The following is a 19,216-nucleotide window of genomic DNA, read 5'->3' as shown; positions in this document are numbered from 1 at the left end:
TGGCCCCTGTGGCAGAGCCTCGGGGTCAAATGATTAAGACACACACTCACACATACATGCACATACCCACACACACACACACACACACACGCACGCACACAAACAGTATCTCCTCACCTGTGCTGTGTGTCTGACTGGGAGATGCTGTGTATGCTCTGTAATTCTGGGTGTATGATGGGGCTGTGTGTGTGTGTGTGTGTGTGTGCGTGTGTGTGTGTGTGTGTGTGTGTGTGTGTGTGTGTGTGTGTGTGTGTGTGTGTGTGTAGTGTCTGACACACCTCCCTGTAGTCCCACTAAGCCCTGGGTTATAGATTCTACGTCTAATGAGTCACTGACTTACACACCTGGTTTTTTTGTTGTTGCCAAGAACTTTTCAACGATGTTACTGATTACCTGACAGACTGAGGTTCCTGCAGCCACAGACAGACACAACCGAGTCACAAAGTACAGTTTGTACAAACAAAATGATGCTAAAGAAAAATTTTAATGAGTTTTGTGTTGTTTATAATGAAAATGCAGAAGCCTAAAAGCTGCAGTGTCTCACCTTCATGAAAAATATTTTTTATATGTTTGTTGAAACTGTCACTATGTAATGACAGTCTGGTATGAGACAGGTAATCTGTGAAAAACTGAGCTCTTCCTGTTTTCCAGTCACATAGTATCATTTTATAGCACAATCAAGTAACTATGTTGCCCTTAGTTGTTATAAAAATGCTATATATTTCAAATATGACTTAAAAGAAATTTGACTTTGTATTTTAACGTATAGAAGCTGGGCCTCTGTCTCTTTAAAAACTCCTGCTCTTTCTGAAACTCCACCTTCAGGAAGTCATCACAACATGGCTCCTCTATTAACCCTTTAACAACGTTTTTACCAGCGTTGCACTGAGAAGTAGCTCCTATAATGATCTCAGTAGATATGCAGTTCCACCAGGTGTTTGCTAATTACTGCTGGCTAGTCTGAAGGAGCTGAGTGGGGGAGATGCTCTGTGAAGCGGAAGCTTAGAAACTGCAGCTCTGAGAAGGAGATACGTCCTTGAAGGCGGGGCTAGGTCCACGCAGGCGTTTTGCACAGCTGAATGGTTGCCATGGAAATTAAAGGAACACACAAAAGATTTAAAGCGACACTCCATGTATGTTCTTGATCACAGAATAATATTATAAAAAGTCAATTTCACATAACACTGCACCATTAAGAGCCACATCCAGAATAATGAGGGAATTACTCTCCACTGTCTGCCGGTCAGAAGCCTGGTTTAGTTGGTGACCCAGTTGCTACGGTATCAGATGTGCAGAGAGGCGACGCTGCGGCGTCATTTACCTGAGGCAGCGGATCTCTCTGTCACACTGAAATGAAAGGCAGGTACACAATAACATGAGGTAAAAACAAGATATTTTCTCTTAATAAAACTTGTTTTTGTTCGTATGAGGTGAGAGCCAGTCACAGAATGGCGAACAGACCTTAACATGCCGACTACGCTGAACACCACAGAGGAAAAATAAGGCTACCAAGAGTCTGGGAGGCGATGAAAAGGACAAAATAAAAACCCCTATATAGGTCATGAAAATAAAGTATCTGAACAAAACCGAGTGGACTTATACTGAGCAGCACACTCAGACGGAGCTTTATATGTGTGATTCACTAATGCACAGGCACACACACACACACACACACACACACACACACACACACACACACACACACACACACACACACACACACACACACACACACACGCTGCCGTCTCAGACAGACAAACCGTCCATTCAAATCTTATTTAAAGCCCGTCTACTGCCAAACAGTCGCTGCAATTACTGCCTACTGATTACAGGTATTATTCCAATCTTTTTCAGTCTTTGTGGAGGTACATTATGTCTGCAGGAAGCAACACACACACACACACACACGCAGTGGGAACGCCAAGCGCATATGATTCGCGACTGCTCGTCATTATGGCTCCGCTACAATCACGCAGGACTCTGTCAGTGAGGGGCAAAAAGGCTCAATCAGCAAGTCATCAAACGTCATCCGTTATACAGCAGTGTTTTCACAGGAGCACTTCATTTGGATCTTGATGGTCCTAACCCCGCCGCCCGCCCACCCCGTTCCATTAACCACTCAGGGTTCTGTTCTGCTGCAGGTGCAGAGCAGACAGGAACCTCTCCAAATCCACACAGACCTCTGTGTTCGCACTTCAGTTCATCTTTCATCTTAAAGAGGCGAGTCCTGTTAGACACACAGTGTCTGTACCGCCGAGTTTAAACAGCTGAAGATTTCTGATAATAACGTCAATCAGAGCACACTTCAGAATCCTTCTTTTAGTCGCACGGAGCTGATAAACGTTTCTCAAACACCAACAAAGAGCCTTTGGTGGAATGTCTAAGTAACATTAAGCAGTCTAAGCAGGATTATCATAAAGAGCTGCCATGCATTTATATAAGAAGATTTAAAATTCGAGCTGGGTTTTTTTTCTGCATTTGCTTTAAGAGCTTTATGAGCAAATCAGCACCAATGACCAATATCTGGCCCCCATTGAGTTTATGAAGCTCCAGCACAGGCGTGTGATAAGTTTTGGAAATGCTCCAACCTCAGTTTAGTGAAATCTTGCAAAACTTCATCATTTACAGTTTAAACAGGAAGTTTAGATACAACAGATTTTTTTTTTCCTGTGTGAAGTTAAATCAGACCAAACTCTCGATTCAGGACAGTTGGAATCACCAGAATTATTTATATTAGCTAAATGTCATAATAATGACGTCAGATATTTATTTATTAATGTCTTCGGCTTACCTGGAACTCAAAGGTCTCGTCAAACATGGGCTCGTCCTGGTTCTGAGCGGCGGTGCGCGTCCGCTGCTCGGCACAGTCGGCCGGGACGCCGTGCAGCTCCAGCACAACGTACGGGTCAATGACCTCACCCTTGGCCCCTGACCCCTGAGGCTTGGGCAGGTTGTGGGCACTGATCACCTGCTCAACAAAACACAGAGCATCTCATGTTAAGTTCATCAAAAAAAAAATCTCTGAAGACAGCCTTTATATCCTAGGGGCTTAGCAGGGTCAAAGGGCAGGCTCACTGTGTCACCTACATCAGCATCAGCCGATGTTATTTCAGTCATTGTTTAACCTATTGGTATCAGTCAGATAAGTAGAAATGTGCTGATATTAACAGCAAATATTCATCATTGTTGGTTGTGTGGTATTAGTTTTGGTCATGTGACAGTGATAGTGATGCAACACAGGATTTGGTGACATAGTGCCATTTTACAGCACAGCCAAGTGCCTATGTTACGCAAAATTGTTACAAAGATCAAAAGATCAAATAAATTTAACTCAAACTCTTAAAATTGGGCCTCTGTCTCTTTAAGAAGCTCCTGCTCTTTCTGAAACTCCACAACACTGCAGGCATGTTTTTGATGTTTTATAATTTACATAACACTGCCCATTTAAGTATATGATACTGAAGTTTTTGTTGTTAATTGTTTAGTGTTAAATTTAAAACAACAGAGCAGCTTCTGGACCTTAATGCGCAGCGTCTGAGGCGGGACTCCTGGGACGCAGCCGTGTGTGTGGGCGCTGAAGTACGACACCTCGTCCCTCATCACGGCGGGCCGGAGGACGTAGCCGCTCCCCCCGTTCTGAGTGAAGCGGCCCCGATGAAGGTCCAGCATGGCGCCCGGAGTCTGCTGGTTCAAGGCCACGAGCTGGACCCCTCCCTTCCAGTATCCCTGCGGGTTGGGGTTGCTGGAGTCCAGGCGAACTGAGCTGGGCCGGACCCTGGTCAGGGTACGCTTGGTGAACACCACCAGGTCCTCCGGGCTCTCACTGGTTAGCCGCCCGGCCTCTCCCTCGCCCAGGGAGCACATCGTCCAGTAAGGCAGCTCCGGGGGGACGGGCGAGCCGGGGGACGAAGGGCTGCTGGGGGGCGACTGCTGCTGAGTCTGCTTGTAGCTTCCCCTCTGGGCGTAGAAGCTGCGGCTGCTGGTCCGGGCAATAGCCACCAAGTCCGACAGCTCCCTGTGGAGGCTGAGCTTCCTGGGCTGGGAAGGAGGCGGGACCACCAAGACCACGCCCAGTTCCTCCTCCCCAGGGATGGTCATCCTTCTTCCTGCCAGGGGTCCGCCCCCTCCAATCTCCTCGTCCTCCTCAGACACCTCCCCGTCAGATCCCTCCTCCTCTGGAGGGAGCTTCTTCCCCACCAGGAGGATCCTCCCCTTCAGCTGCTCGGGGGAGGGCAGAGTGGTGGCACGCCCCCCCAGACTCACATGCTGGGCATCGGGGGTGTAAAGTCGGGACCCGAACACCTTCTTCAGGTGGTGGGCCATGGTGCGCTGCTGACCCGGGGAGCACCGGTGACACAGGTACAGCAGCAAAGGGTACTGGGAAGTCAGGAAGGCGTATTTATTGACCACCTCCAGTGCAGAGCGGATGGTAACGGGTGAGTGGTGGTGGTGGTGGTGATGGTGGCGAGAGATGTCAGGCCCATAGTCGACCCCGAGCAGAGGCTCGCCCTCGGGGCCGTCGGTCACACCCAGCTCCAGGCACCGGCAGCCGGACTGCAGGGCCTTGATGAGGCCGCCGAGGTCGGCTCTGCCGTGGACCTGGTCGTCCAGCAGGTAGGAGCGGTACGAAGTACTGCGGGGGACACACACAGGGACGGCTCAGAAAACACACACACACACACAAAACGTGCAACAACGAGTCAGAAAACACACAGGGACGGGTCAGTCATTATATGGAGAATTAGTGTCAGTGAATTGTATTTATAGGTTTGAGGATAAAGAGGAATGAATCCGTGTGTACAGATATTTCAATCATTGACTTCTGAAGATTTTTATGAAACCATGTGTTGAGAATATATAGTTTTGAAAGACACTGTGAGTTTTCAGTACAGATCATAGTTCTTTCTGCTGGTTACTACTGTGTTTTGTTATGATGTAAAGGGGAAAGAAATCATCCAATTAGCTTTTTGCTTCATCCAGACGGGTCTGAACTCTCAGCTATTGAGAAACAATCGCTTGGACTGTGTTGAAGTTTCCAATTTTACCCAATCACTAACGTTTGCCTGACATGTATGTAATGCACCAGTATGACCCTATGAAGCTTACCGGAAATAAACTACCATCCTCCACTGTGCAGAGAAAAGTGCAGATGTGAACCAGGCGGCCGCTAACGTTAATTTAATCATCTGGAAGTGTGACCAACACGGACTGAACGGCTTTCTTCACTTCCTCTGTTGGCACTGATGAAACTACAATTCTGAAACAGCTCAGAATATCGACGTCATCATTCAGAAATTCTCCTTCTGTTTGCTGATTGGCCTGTAAAAAAAATCTACCAGAGGGAATCAAAGTGAAATCCAGAAAGTGAGATTTTATTCTATAGGAACTGCACAGGAAGGTAACGGCCAGACGAGGCTGCAGTGCGTCTTGAGTTTTATTTAGCAGAAGTCACTCCACTACTCCCTGACCTCAACAGGTCAAGTTCCAAGTCCTCTGGCTCCTCAAACCTTGAACTCTCTGAACCCGGTCGGTCTGGCTTGAATCCTTTTGTTCCTCAGAGGAACATCAGCTTATTATCCACCCCCACACTGATTCCTGTCGTTATTTGTGGCACTGTGGTGGTGGAATAAGCCACCATGAGAGCGCGACTGCACGTGTTTTAGGTATTCTGAAGATTAATCCGGTCACAGAGCACCTGCTCCTCTAAGTGTTCTTCCTGCACGATGTCCTATAAAAACAACAAGTCGATCTGAGGAGTAGTTTCATGAGCCCTTTTTGGAGGAAGAGGGAAAATATTTCCCATTTCTTTACCTGACTGTACGCTGTAAAGCTCTGGCTTTCGCAAGAGTGCTTCACCGAGTAAGACGCGGCTTCAGATGACCTAACATAGCGTGTAACGTAAAACTGGCACAATAACTGCAACTTAATGTGCGTATTGGTTTCAAATGTTGGATTTAGTGCTGGCTCTCACACAGCCGTGAGTAAGCAGAACCATCTGGCAGATACGCAGAAAGCAGCCACTGAATGAACCCAGTGCAGAGTCATGTGTGGAGACTTTGCAACAGTGCAGAACAAAATGTGCTTATGGGAAATATGTTTATCTACAAAAAACAAAACCAAAAAAAAAACATTTCATCAGTCAGCTAACCCCCGTACCAGTGTAACGGGATTTGTTGGTGCTCATGCAGGATAACCGTGAGAGTGCTCTAAAAAGTGAAAACAATCCCCTATGCATGCCAGAAACAGAAAACCTAAACATGCGTACATAACCAGCCACTAATCCAGCTGTGGTGTTAGGATTGATTGGTGTTTGAACTGCAGTAACACCTGCGATTACACGGAAACCGTGGACTTATTTATAATTAGTAAGCCGTGTTGCACAGACACAGCTGGAGAGCATTTTGTTTTCCTTCCATAGTTTTGTATCATGTACAGGACCTTGTGAAAATATGCAAACCCCTTAAGCTTTTTTACATTTTGTCACAAACACAAACAGGCTGAGCAGAGAAAGGATCAGTCAGCGCAGCAGCCAAGAGGAGGCTGGAGGAGGGTTTTTTTTTTTTTCCCTATTTTCTCTCTTTCTACTGAAAACTGGATTTTAAAAGTTTTCAGTCTGGTGTTTTGGTCTCAACTAGCTCTACTTTCTGAAGGACAATTTTGTTTGCAGAAATGTCATAACTCATTTTATTTATAGTTTCTGTTTTGTTTATTTATTTTGGATATTTAAAATGTCTTCCAGTTTCGGTGTTAAATATTCACTAGAATTTAAAGCTTATTGATCTTTGAGAATGTGCTCATGCATTATTATGTCGCTAACGTCATATTACCTGAAAACAATATTATTGTTTATCGCAATAAGTTTTGGGGAAACAAAATTTGTTATTGTGACATTCCTAGCCTGCACTAGCAAATGCAGCTCTCTATAGAATCTAGATATTTTTCTTTTTCTGCTCTTCTAGCAAAGTGAGCCGTCAAACCTGATGTAGTAGTGGGCCAGGGGCAGGTTCATGTCCTGGCAGACCCCCAGGTGTTCGGGGTCCAGCAGCTGACACTCGGGCGACTGCAGGTAGCGGGCGAACCCGTCCAGGCCCAGCAGGCCGCGCTCTCGGCCCTGCGCCGACGGCTCGTAGCGCTTCAGCAGCTCCCAGCAGCCCTCGGTCATAGCCAGGGACAAGCCCTGCTCCGTCTCCAGGAAGAGGCGGAGGTCCTGAGGGTCCAGGCACTCGCGGTCCTGGGACAGCTGAACCAGCAGGAAGTAAACGTCGGGTCGGGTGCAGAGCTCACAGAAGGCCTCCTGGAACTCCTCCCGCGTCACGTGGGAGGTGAGCTTCTCCTTGCTCCGCTGGATCTCCTTAAATCGGAGGCGGACCTGAGGAAAGCACAGAGAGCATGATCAGGTACCATCCAGTCAGTTCGAGTCACAGAAAACTCATTTAGGTAACCACTGACCCAACACTTAGTAAGCTAATTCAGAATAAGGAATAAATGTGGCTTCAGCCAACTTTCGATGCAGCAGATCTTCTATCAGTTTATTGTTTCATCTGTTGGGGCAGCAGCACCAGAGCCATCAGGGGCAGAGACCTAAAGGCTCAACAAGCTGACGGCTGGTTCTGTTCTGGTTCTGTTCTAGGGATGACTGTGGAACCTCTGGAGATGATGATGCAAAGAAGGATTTTACATAAAATCAACAAAACTATGGACAATCCTGAGCATCCTCTTCATGATGCCAGCTGCGTTTTTGTTACAAATGTATGCAAAATTTTGTTGCGGTTCCACTAATGTTGAAAAAAAAACTGTCACAAATGTGGTGTTTCCGTTAAAAAAGAAGCACAATTAAAGTAAAATCACATGTGATTAAGTTTGTTCATGAGATAAATCAATAAAAAACAAGCCACGCCTTCATCCTTCCACCACTTCCTGTCGTCTTCTCCGTCTTCTCTTTCAGCAGTAAGAGCTGGTTCTTCATCATGTGACTCGACTGATGCGTAAAAAAATTTCCATTGCAGTTTTGCAGCGTACGCTAATTTTGATACAGCTGTAAAGCAACCCAAAACGTCTTATCAAAAAATTTGTTTTTGCAAAATTGGCATGTTTCCAGTAAGCAAATTTATTTTCAGAATTCCAATTTGCGCAGTTTTTTTGGTCAATGGAAAAGTAGCTACTGCCTTAGAAAAACAGGGTCTTCAGTCAGAAGCTTCTTCAGATTCGCTGCAACACAGACCGCTACGATCTCCTCTTGTAGACGTAGTTCCATCTACAAGACTGATAAATTTTGAATCAATATGAGTTGCAACAATATTTAGTTTCCCTTTGGAATCAACAGAGCATTTTTGAATTAAGATTTTCAATAAGGATGTTGAAGTGAGCCACAGTGAATTATGAACCTCCTTCAACATGTCCTCTCTACTCTCTCTATCATCTAATCTCTGCCCGGCTTGCAGCAGTTCTCTTCAGATCTGATCTTGGCAAAGGTATGTTCCTGCTGGTTATCGCCTAAGCCAGTGGTTTCCAAACATTTTCATAGGAATAACAGAGAGTTGGCCATTCTATGGTAAAAACCCAGCACATACAGTGTTCATGTTTTGTGTTGTTTTTTTCATCCAGAGGGCTTCCCGCGCCCCCCCTGCAATGACACGGCGCGCCCCACAGTTTGGGAACCTCTGTCCTAAGCCCACACAGATTCTCTTGGTTGCTTGTGATGTGAAAATAAGTCAGGACAGTGTCCTTCAGAAACTCTGGTTACGATGGACAAAATGCTCTGTTGTTCAGCAAAACCACCACCGAAAAAAACAAAACAAAAACACTTTTCAACCCACTGTACGCCAGAACTCTGATCTGCTTGGATTCGATGTGAATTTACAGCTCGTCACTTATCAGCTTCAGCAAAAAAAGGCCAATATTATGACTTCTTCATATGTAAAATTAGTTGTAGAAAACAGAATTGGAAGCATTAGAAGATCTATAATTGAAGAAAAATAAAGCAATTGAACTTTTTTGGCTTCACTCTTTGATGATCTGATTCAGATCTGGATAAATTCACATTAATTTGTGGCAAAAGAATAGAACAGAGAAATAACTTGTGCTTTCCTATGTTCAAACTTCAGACCCAATGGGTAAAGCTGTTTTTATGAACTGTGCCATCACTTTGCCAATGGAAAATGACCTTGGAGGCACAAAGATCGAATTTAGATATGATTCTACGTCCCGTCTTACCTTTGCCTCCTTGATGCCAGGGCACAGCTTGCAGACTGTGGTGACAGCCACATCCTCTGATACGATCCCGTAGCCATCCTCGTCAACCAGCGCGAACTCTGCTGCCAGCCACTCGCTCCTTATCTTGCTTCCCAGGCTGCCTTCTACCGCCACACCTCCATCGCCCTGCCCTCCTCCCACTACCCCACACCCTCCTCCAGCACCGCCGATGATCGAAGGGTGGGCGAGAAGGTAACGCAAGCCAGTCACCCAGATGTTGGCCACGTCAGCTGACAATGCCACCAGATCTAGAGACTGCAGAATGGTGGGGAAAAAAAGTGGGATGTATTTAAAAAAGAAAAAAAAACTGGTGATGACTTTTCAGAATTCCCTTGTCCAGAATAAAGGTGGGCCTGTTACCTGGTACTCGTCACCATGAATGATGGAGAATGCGGCTTCCTCGGCCAGGTGTTCAGACAGAGGACCGTTATGAAGAAACGTCTCTGTGCTTTTCCCAGTGCGGACCTCCTTGATGCTGGACACGTCCAGTCTGGCCCGCTCCGAGTCCTTTTTGGACGGCTCCCAGCGCAGGCAGCTCAGGTCCGTGTCCAAGGTGTAGAAGCGACAGTAGACCCTTGAATTGGGTCGGATCTTCTTCAGCTCACACCCACCTTGCATGAAAGCCAAGCAGTCCGCTGCACTGCTCACCTGCAACAAGAGATCAGGCAAATCTTGGACTAAGGGTCAAAGTGGAAACACGTTTGTGGAAGAGAAACACCAAATTGTTTCCAAAACTCCTTCCAATGTGGATTCTCTGAGCTCAAAAGAAACACGTTCAGCATTTTAAAAATCACTTCTAGGAAAACCTGCGGGTAGCTTGCTCTTCTGCCAGAAAGAATGACCTTCATCTTGTGAATGTTCTAAACTAACATGTGTGATGGGCTTCACTTGAACCCAAAGGTTTGAACACTTAAAGGGATATTTTGGAAAGATCTTACAGTACATGGCCCAGCAAAATGATCAGGCATCCCCAAATCATCATGTTTGTAGCTCTTCTTCAAGTCGTGCACAATGACTTGAAGATCATATTTTTCAAGATCTGAACATGTTGATCTCATAGGCTTGATTTTGGGCTCATTTGATCACAGATCTCTCTCCCAAACCTTCCCAGAATCCTTTAGATGTTGACTAACCAAACCTAAGACAGCCCCAGAAACCTCACAGGCCGCTCAGTCTGTTACTGGGTCCTGTTATTAATGCCGTCGTTGAAGACTGCTTCGGCTGCCACTCATAGGTTTTGCACTGACCTCTCATCTCTCTTGTGATCAACCTCTCCTCGTGAGGTGTGTAGAGCTCCAGACAGAGAGTGATTGAAGGTCATTTTTAGATTTTCACCATTAGCCAAATAATGACACCAACTGTTATCGCCTTTTTTTTGTGGCCCATTCCAACCTTGTGCAGATATGCAGGCGCTAGGAGCTGAGATCAGGAGTATCCATAATTAACTGATTGACAGATAATTGTAATTTGTGAACCACTCAGAGAAACAGCCAAATAGCTGGCGATCGGATACTCGCTCCTAAATCAGTTTGTACATTTTCAGTGTCTGTGGATAATATTCCACTTTTAATCAGACTTCCCTTAAAACTTTAACTTACAAAACTGAGTAGGAGATCAAACATTTATTCCCCCGCTGTAATAAAGGAAAGCAGTCAGTACTAAGAGGACCTGGTTGACCTTAGATTCTTTCAGTATTGTGTTCAACATGAGTCTGTCTGTACTTCCTAGTGGAAAGCCTCAGAAAATGTTTAGTAGCATGAAAGACATTGGTCTGGAGGTAATCTTTCTAAAGTTTCTCCTCATTGTCGTAGGACAGCACCCTACAGAACAGCTAAGGATCCTATAGATGTACCCAAAACCCACTGGGCTCTGGTGAGTCTCCAGCGGTCTGTACAGGGAGTTAATGAACCCCAAGGTCACAGAGGGACGACAATCCCTTCAACCTCAACCTGGACAAAACATAACGCAGAAACAGTTTCTTTGTCCAATGTTTCAATGACTCAGGAGCCTCTCGTTCATGAAACTGGTTCTAGTGTTAAACTGGCGCTAATGCTAGCTTAGTCTCTGCACCAAGTCCGATAAACCGCTTCCTTCTCAGGCCCAACTCTGAGCTGGGTCGGAAGAAAGAACCGCTTTTGTCAGGAGTTGTCACTGAGTCCACCTTTGGACTCATACGGTGAAAACGCAGCCCTGCAGCTTCAACTAAACACCAGATTAGCAGTGGAACAACACAGGCTAGCTGCTTCTAATGTTTGTCCATCCCCAGTCGATAAGGCGGTCAAAGGGACACATTGAGCATCGCTCACAGCTGATCTTTTCTTCTGAATCCAAAAACACCATTTCCTCCTCAGTTGTCAAGCACTGTTTTTTAAAGGGGCGGTAGTATTTTCCAGGAACATAGAGCCATTTTACAGCACAATCATGTTTTCTTCAGTTGCTATAAAAACATTGTAAATATCAAACATGACGCTGTCTCTTTAAGAAGCTCCTGCTCTTTCCGACACTTTGTCTTCAGCTTGTCATGACAACGTTCCTCCATTCAGCCTTTAACAACATTACAACCGTTGGACTGAGAGTGGACTGTAAGTAAGATTAATTTTTTTGTTGTTGTTGTTTCTTGAAGCTGCAGCCTTTCAAATATTTACTCCACATTGTTGCATTTCTTCTGAATATTGAGTGGCAAAGTGTTATTTTCTGACTCCAAAAACTTCCACAAGCCGACGACATGAGTTTGGGACATCTCTGCAGACCGTTTCAAAGGTTGCTCCACATAATGAACAACACCACACGCCGTCTGCATGTGAAATAAACAGTGACTTTAGTCAGAGACTTCTTCTGTTCCCTGGAATATGAGCTGATGCAGGGAATCCATTAAAATAAGCTTATAAGGGATTGTTTTGTCACATCAGGAGGCTGTTATCTTTCATCTTTTTACGTTTTTTACATTTAATTTTACTTCTTGCTGCATTGAATTTATTTCCACCCATACAGCCCATATTTAAGTCTTTAATAATTTCTGTTATTTAATTTCCCTGACGTCTCATTTCTGTAAATGCCCAGATGGACAGCACTGTGAGTCGCGGCCACAAATAAATTGGAATCATTTCAATTGTGGCCCGACTTTTCGTAGCAAACACACTGTGGACGTAAATTTCAAAAATAAGTTTTGGCACACACGCGGTGGGAAAAATTAATATTTGATACACTGTCCATTTTTTAAGTTCCCTCGTGTACAAAGACTGTAGAGGTCTGTAATGTACACCTCAACTGTGAGAGACAGAATTTATTTTAAAAATCCAGAAAATCACACTCTATGATTTTTAAATAATTCATTTGCATTTGCAACGCCTTAGCAGAATAACACAGACCTATCTGACAGCAGGCCTGTATGGCAGCCTGGAGGGTTCAAGTCACTGTTTGTGGAAAGAAAAGCGGTCAGGATGTTCAGGAAAACCTCCGGGACCACCGAGGCTGGGAACGCCAGCGACTCCATCCACAGTAAAGACAGTTTAACTTCAAGAAGTCAAGAATTTGGACTTGTTCCATAAACACAAATCAGCACTGCTAAAGCTAACATGCTAACAATCAACCTATAAACTTAATCAGTTCTGAAAAGAAGAGTGCTCAAATATGCAGCCAGAACTGAAACAGAAACTGGAAAAAATGTGTCACAAAGATCCAACTTAACTCTACTTTATTGATGCACACGTCAGTGTGGATGTGTGCACATGTTGGAGAGTTTTTATGAACGTACGACAAAAAAAATCTATAATTAATCCAAATTTTTACCCAAATCTTGTTTTCCAAAACGACTGAGGCTTTCGTTGTAGAATAATTCTGCCTTAGAAAAAGAAAGGTTCAAATAATAAGAGCCAAACATGAATGTGACATTCATGTTCGTGATAAGCGCTGATCGCAGGGGTCGACTTTAAGCTACCTTCTTCTCAGAGGGCATGCTGCTGAAGGACACCGTCTTCTTCCTGCCTCCGCCCACCTTCTGCACCGACGGGTCCTGGGGAGACACAAGGACACCAAGCAACACTTAGAGTCAGATTTTCTTTTCTTCTTAAATCCAGAGCAACAAATCAAAAGAAAGGATCAAAAGGGGAAGTAAACACCGTGGCAGCAGATTTCTGTCTGATTTTCAGAAAAAATTAAAGTTTATATGAACAAGCTTAAATGAATATGATCTGATTTCATTTAAAACAGAAAACCAACTATTACTCCTGCTGCCGCTGACACACAGCAGTATTAATACAGATAAACATGCAAATCGTTATGGTTGATTGTGAAATATGGACCTAAACATAACTAAAGAAATGCACCTCCTTACATATTAGCTTAATTTATCATTCAAAAGAAGAGAAGCTAGCATGATTCTGTCAGCTAACCAGCTGTGTGCAGCAACATGTGGGAGAGGGGCCGCTGTGCAACCCTCCAATATCCAGAAAATACTGCTCACCTTCTCTGGCCACAAATTAAGTTAAGTCAATTTTATGCATACAGCACATTAAAGCAACAAGACACGTCAAAGTGACCACTTATGACAACAAGCAATAAACATGATATTTTGTCAAATGCCTTCATCAAAATCATCTAGCAAACATCTGTTGATCAACGTTCCACCAATCAGAGGCAGCTCCGAACAGGTGGGTTTCCTTCTGAAGGAACTCTGTGTTTCGGCTGTTTTGAAGTTTTCTGGACGTTTGTTCCAGATCAGAGGAGCATAGAAGCCGAATGCTGTTTCTCCTGGGACTGAAGTACTTTAATCTGAAATACGGCGACCGACAAGGTGGAGGAAAATGTCATGACCGTGGTTTATCTTGACTCCAAGAACCAGAACCAGGCCTTACTCCAGGTAGAAAATAAAAAATAAACACACCGTCTCTAAAGACATGAATGTGTTTGTGCCGAAGAAACACCAGAGGCGGTGCAGATCCCAGTCATGATGACAGAAGAGAAGCTCTTCCACTGTCTGCAGAATACCTGAGAATCTCTAACTGTTGTCCAGCAAGTATCACCTGAGAGCAGGTTACATAAAGCAGCCTACTGATGCTACAGTTACCACAGCAGCCAGCTGTATATTAACACATCAGTCGGTGTTAGAGCAACACACGGGTTAGATGTAGGCGGCGGTAACCCCCATCGTCACAGCAGATGTAGAGGTGCTAGAAGCACAGGCTGATTTTTAACAGCACCTTATATTAAAATACACACTGTGTGACGTTATTATGTAATATGTCACACATTTGTTTCTTGTTCTTATTAAAACTCATTTCGGAAACATCCTGGTCGTATTCCCATATTCTGGACATTCTGAAGCTCTGTGAAGGTCAGAAAAATAATTTTTAAAATAAAGGTCCAAAGCATCAGTAGAAGAACATAATAAATATGTCTCACTCCATGTGGTGGAGACGTTCTGTAACATGATGGAGTTTGCATTGAACACTGCAGAGCTACTGATTTAACTTTGGTGTTTCAATTTAAAGTAAAACCTAAACATTTATTTTTATTTTTTTTTAATAAGGAGAGTAACCGGCGTTCTAATAGAAAAGTGTTGTATAAGCAGGAAAGTTTAAACTGCTCCTCTTTAACCCTCCAGTGTTCTCAAAGATGGAGTCATTCGGACCCAACAAGCTTTTTATCTTGTGCGCGGTCCAGCAGGATCGCACTGAGTTTTGTGTGTGTGTGTGTGTGTGTGTGTGTGTGTGTGTGTGTGTGTGTGTGTGTGTGTGTGTGTGTGTGTGGTTTCAGGAACTGAAGGTCTGATGGGACTATCCCCTCATCTGCCGTGTTCCTCCTGAGCATCGCAGTCAGACCGCAGGACAGACAAAGCACCAACAATTAGTTTTCATTTGGTTGGTGAACAAGAATTCACCGGTTATGTAATTATGGTATTCTTTATAAGATTTATTGCCGAAAATTGAATCATTGTTGTGAAATGTAACCATAAGGTTTTTATCAGTGTTTCAGAAAAAAATTTCATAATTTGCTGAAGCAAAACCATTTCTGAGATACAAGTTGATATGGTATATTCAATCTACAATTAACTGAAACTAGAGTTCAGTTAAAGTGGACTAAACAGGGCTGGTGTGAACGCGCCCTAAGTGTGTGTCCAGGACGAAGCCAGAGAGACTGCCGTCAGCAGTGAGGAGGGAATCACTTGTGTTGTGGTGAATAACGAGTTGGGCTAAAACCTGCTTGGAACAGAAAAACGTCAGCTTCCTCTGCTAGACCAGTTACCTTCAAAACCTCAAGTCCCATCAGCAGGACGCAGTGGACGGACGCAGAGCTCTAGTCTGACAAGCGTGTGTGAGGTTACCAATCTTAAGTGTGACAAACACGAGGTTATTCTGTCTTGGAATCGAAAGTCGCTCGGTGTTTTGTTTCACAGCAGGTAAAGTTCAGGAGAAATCAGGCGCAGCGTGAATCTGTCAGCTCGTTGTGACAGTGAACAGTCCCCGGCACTGACAGTAACCCCTGCAGAGGGAGCCGCTTCCCGTCTCTGGCTGCACAGATACAAAAAGACAGCCTGATTCTGAGACCGAGAAAATGTTGAGGAGAAGTTAAAGACTGTTAGGTCTGCACAGGGTTCGCTTGCAAACAGGTTGTCGCTGCTGCTGCTGCTGCTGCTGCTGCTGCTGGAGGTGGATGGGACCAGCTACGTTTCCACTGACTATACAGACTATACAAATACGTAAATTCACATTTCGAAAATAAATTTGCTTAATGGAAACATGGCAATTTCATAAAAAAAAACCAAGTGATGTATTTTTCAATAAAAAGTTTTGGCGCTAGGATGAGATGGGTTTTTGGCCATAGAGAAATTGTTGTTTTTTCTTTTTGTTTTTTCACAAAACTGCAATGGAAACACTTCTTTCACATCACAAGTCACATGATCAGCAACCAGTTCAACACCACAATTGCAAAATTATGTTTTTTTTATTTGTTTTTTTTACATTAGCATGCTTTTTTTTTGTTTGTTTTTTTTACATTAGCGAAATATCAACAAAGTTTTGCACGTTTGTAACTGAAAAGCAGCCAATGACGTGCGGCCGTCTTCCTCTCTGCAGCTGGGTTTTGGGTGAGTTCTTTCCATCAGAAGAACAGGAAGGCCCAACGAGAACTCCACATGTGGGAATCCTATTAGCAAAGTTTTTCAAACACTAACATAAGTTAACTCCATCACTTGGTTAGTCTAAAGGTCCCTTAGGTATGCATGTGCATGTGTGAGAGTGTGTGTGTGTCTCTGTGTTGCCATGGTGACCTGACCAGGGAGTCTCCCACCTGTAGCCCAATGACAAGCGGACTTAGACTATGGATGCAGTTTGAGTTTGTCTTTATTTCTCTGTTTTTGGAGGCACTAAGAGCTTTTGTTGGCAAACAGTTGTCAAGGTGGCTCTGTAAGCTGTACCGCAAAAACATGTGCCAGAGCAACAAGCATTTAATCAGCAGTCAGAATCATTTTTTTATGTGAAAGGAGCACGCGGCGTCTGTGGCGGCCTGCTGGTTTGCAGAAGGCTGATGTGAGAACCTCCTGCAGCTCACGGCTGATCTATTGAGCAGGGAAAATGAATAAAAGAACATTGGCTGTGCCAGGCGCTTCAATTTGACAACTTTACCTCCTACACAACAGCAACCCACATAAACACTCTGGTAATTAAATCACAAAGCAGCGCGGAAACTGTCAAACATCCTGCGAGCCGGCAGGAGCGTGTTCCTGGACCGGCTCACATCGAGTTACAGTTAAAGTTTATTTTCATACTGTAGGTGCTGCAGTAATGTGTTTAAAGCAATAGAAAACTGATGAGAAAATCAGATCAAAGCATGTCCAGGTGCTGGAGTGGCCTAGTCAAAGACCAAATCTAAATACAGGGACACAGGATACGACAGGAGAGGCTGACATGCAACTCGGGAATATTTTATTTTAAAAAAGGTGAACTTCCGCCTCCTTTTGAGTAAAGACATTTTATGTAGCTCAGTTCAGTCATCTCTATTTCACTTACGAAAGTCAAACCAGGAAGTTCTCCCACCTCATGACACCAGCTACTAGTGTCCAACTCCAGTCCTCATAAGCTATCAGCCAACAGGCCTGACACAGTGACACAACTGGCTGGACCATAAATTGTCCCGTAGGTTATTGTGATAAACAATAATATTGTCATTTTCAGACCATTTTTGGTAATATAATGGCAATAGGATAATAATGTAGAAAAACATTTTCTCAAAAATCAATAAACTTTAAATTCTAATGAACATTTAACGCTGGAACTGGAAGACATCTTAAATATCCAAAATAAATAACCAAAACAACAGAAACAACAAATAAAATGAATCATGAAGTCTCTGTAAACAAAACTGTCCTTCAAATAAAAGAGACCAAAGAACCAGAATAAAGACTTTTCTCATCTAGTTGTTGGTAGAGAGAGAGAAAAGAGAAAAACGAATAAATCATTCAAACAGAGTTTATGGAGCTCGTTTTAATTCATTGCGTGATTATTTATTGATTTACTGATTTATTTCGTATTGCGACAAGCTTTCCTACTTGTGCCCAAATCCCTTTGAGAAAGTCTGGCAAGACTTTGAAAACTCTTGACAAGTGGAGTCTTAAAGCTGAACTCGTGAAAGTAGATTTGTTGGGCTTCTCCTCAGTGAGACAACAATTCTGAGAGGCGCACTGCCAGAGAGGACGCGTACAAACAGAGAGAAAATTAATGTCTCAGCTCACACTGCGAAAATATTTTGGTCACTAAATGAGAAAAGCAGGTGAAGTGAGGCTGTAAAGGAGGGGCTGATGGAGAAGCAGCTCACTATTTGACTTTTTGTTTAAATTAGAAAACTGTGAGTTGTGATAAATTTCTTAGCAAGTTAAGAATTTTTTATTTATCGCTGTCATGAATTCCAATAAATGGAATTTATAACATTATTCACTGAAACTGTCTGTAATGTCAGGACTTTTTATTATATTTTATTTATTATGGGTTCAAAGAGAGTATCAATAAACACCAAGGAATTTGAAAATATGATCAGATCCAGCTTAGTAACAATAAACCACACTTCTTTATGTGACTGGCGTCTTAAGGCCACCTAAAAATGACATCATAAATAGTTCTCATTGTCACTTTTGTCATTATCACAAAATATTGTGATAACACTTCAAGTCCATTTCACCCACTCTTATTTCCTTGTGTGCTGCTTCCTATTGGTCAAACACATAAAAAAAATACCCATAAAATACATTTTGATATACGTACGCACTTTTAGAAATTTTTTTTTTTTCCAACTTTTTTTTTTCCACCAGAAGGAAACTTTCAACAACGACGCTCATTTTTTACAGACTCTGCTAACATTGTTCAGAGGAGCAGAACCATGTGCAGGATGAAGTGTTCACAGAGCCCAGAGGAGCGAAAAAAAACCCCCGACAGTGATTACTTCCAAGAAAAGAAGCAGAGAACGCAGAAAAGGACAGAAACACTTGACGACAATCGCTGCCCCTCAGCTTCCAAGGCACAAACAGCAGATTGATTTCCGATTCAATTACCCAGACAGCGGGGCATACGGCGGGCCGGCGGGGTCAGAGTTTGCTTGGTTTTCTTGACTGACGCAACTGTCCCACTAAATGTCTTTTATATTAAGTTGCTCAGTGGTAAAGCCGGACAGACGAGCTTAGAGAAAGCAGGTCAGCGGGTATTTAGGTAGAGTCCGGCTCGGACATTCGGGAACACTGACGTTGTTGTGGCTGTCGCTGCTAATCCGTTGTCAGGCTATTATATTTAAGCATGTTTCTACGGACGCCCTGACGTCTCGCCGCTGGACGCAGGACGCCACCCAGGAAACTACAGCCATGTCCAGCCTTTAATGTGAACTTTGGTTTGGAGTTTAAAATCGGGCTTCATTCAGCTATAATCCACAGCCTGCATCAGGCTTTCTCCCTCTCTGCCCCCCACTCTTGTCTCTGAAACTA

The 19,216-nt window shown here is 43.8% G+C and overlaps 1 protein-coding gene across 1 annotated transcript in view; it reads right to left on the bottom strand.

Annotated features, from left to right (window-relative positions):
- plcl1 (phospholipase C like 1) overlaps positions 1-19,216 on the bottom strand; it is a 114,397-nt gene that overhangs the window by 24,270 nt on the left and 70,911 nt on the right. The window contains exons 3-8 of the mRNA XM_014989747.2: positions 13,190-13,264; positions 9,613-9,900; positions 9,214-9,507; positions 6,978-7,369; positions 3,520-4,633; positions 2,792-2,968 (exon numbers count right to left, since the gene is read on the bottom strand). Coding sequence (XP_014845233.2) covers positions 2,792-2,968; positions 3,520-4,633; positions 6,978-7,369; positions 9,214-9,507; positions 9,613-9,900; positions 13,190-13,264 — 2,340 coding nt within the window. The remainder of the gene's footprint in view (positions 1-2,791; positions 2,969-3,519; positions 4,634-6,977; positions 7,370-9,213; positions 9,508-9,612; positions 9,901-13,189; positions 13,265-19,216) is intronic.

The sequence above is a fragment of the Poecilia mexicana genome, unplaced genomic scaffold, assembly GCF_051168715.1.
Source record: "Poecilia mexicana isolate PSO_F unplaced genomic scaffold, ASM5116871v1 scaffold_2, whole genome shotgun sequence".
In the NCBI taxonomy this organism is placed as follows: domain Eukaryota; kingdom Metazoa; phylum Chordata; class Actinopteri; order Cyprinodontiformes; family Poeciliidae; genus Poecilia; species Poecilia mexicana.
This window is presented reverse-complemented; position numbering and strand designations above follow the sequence as displayed.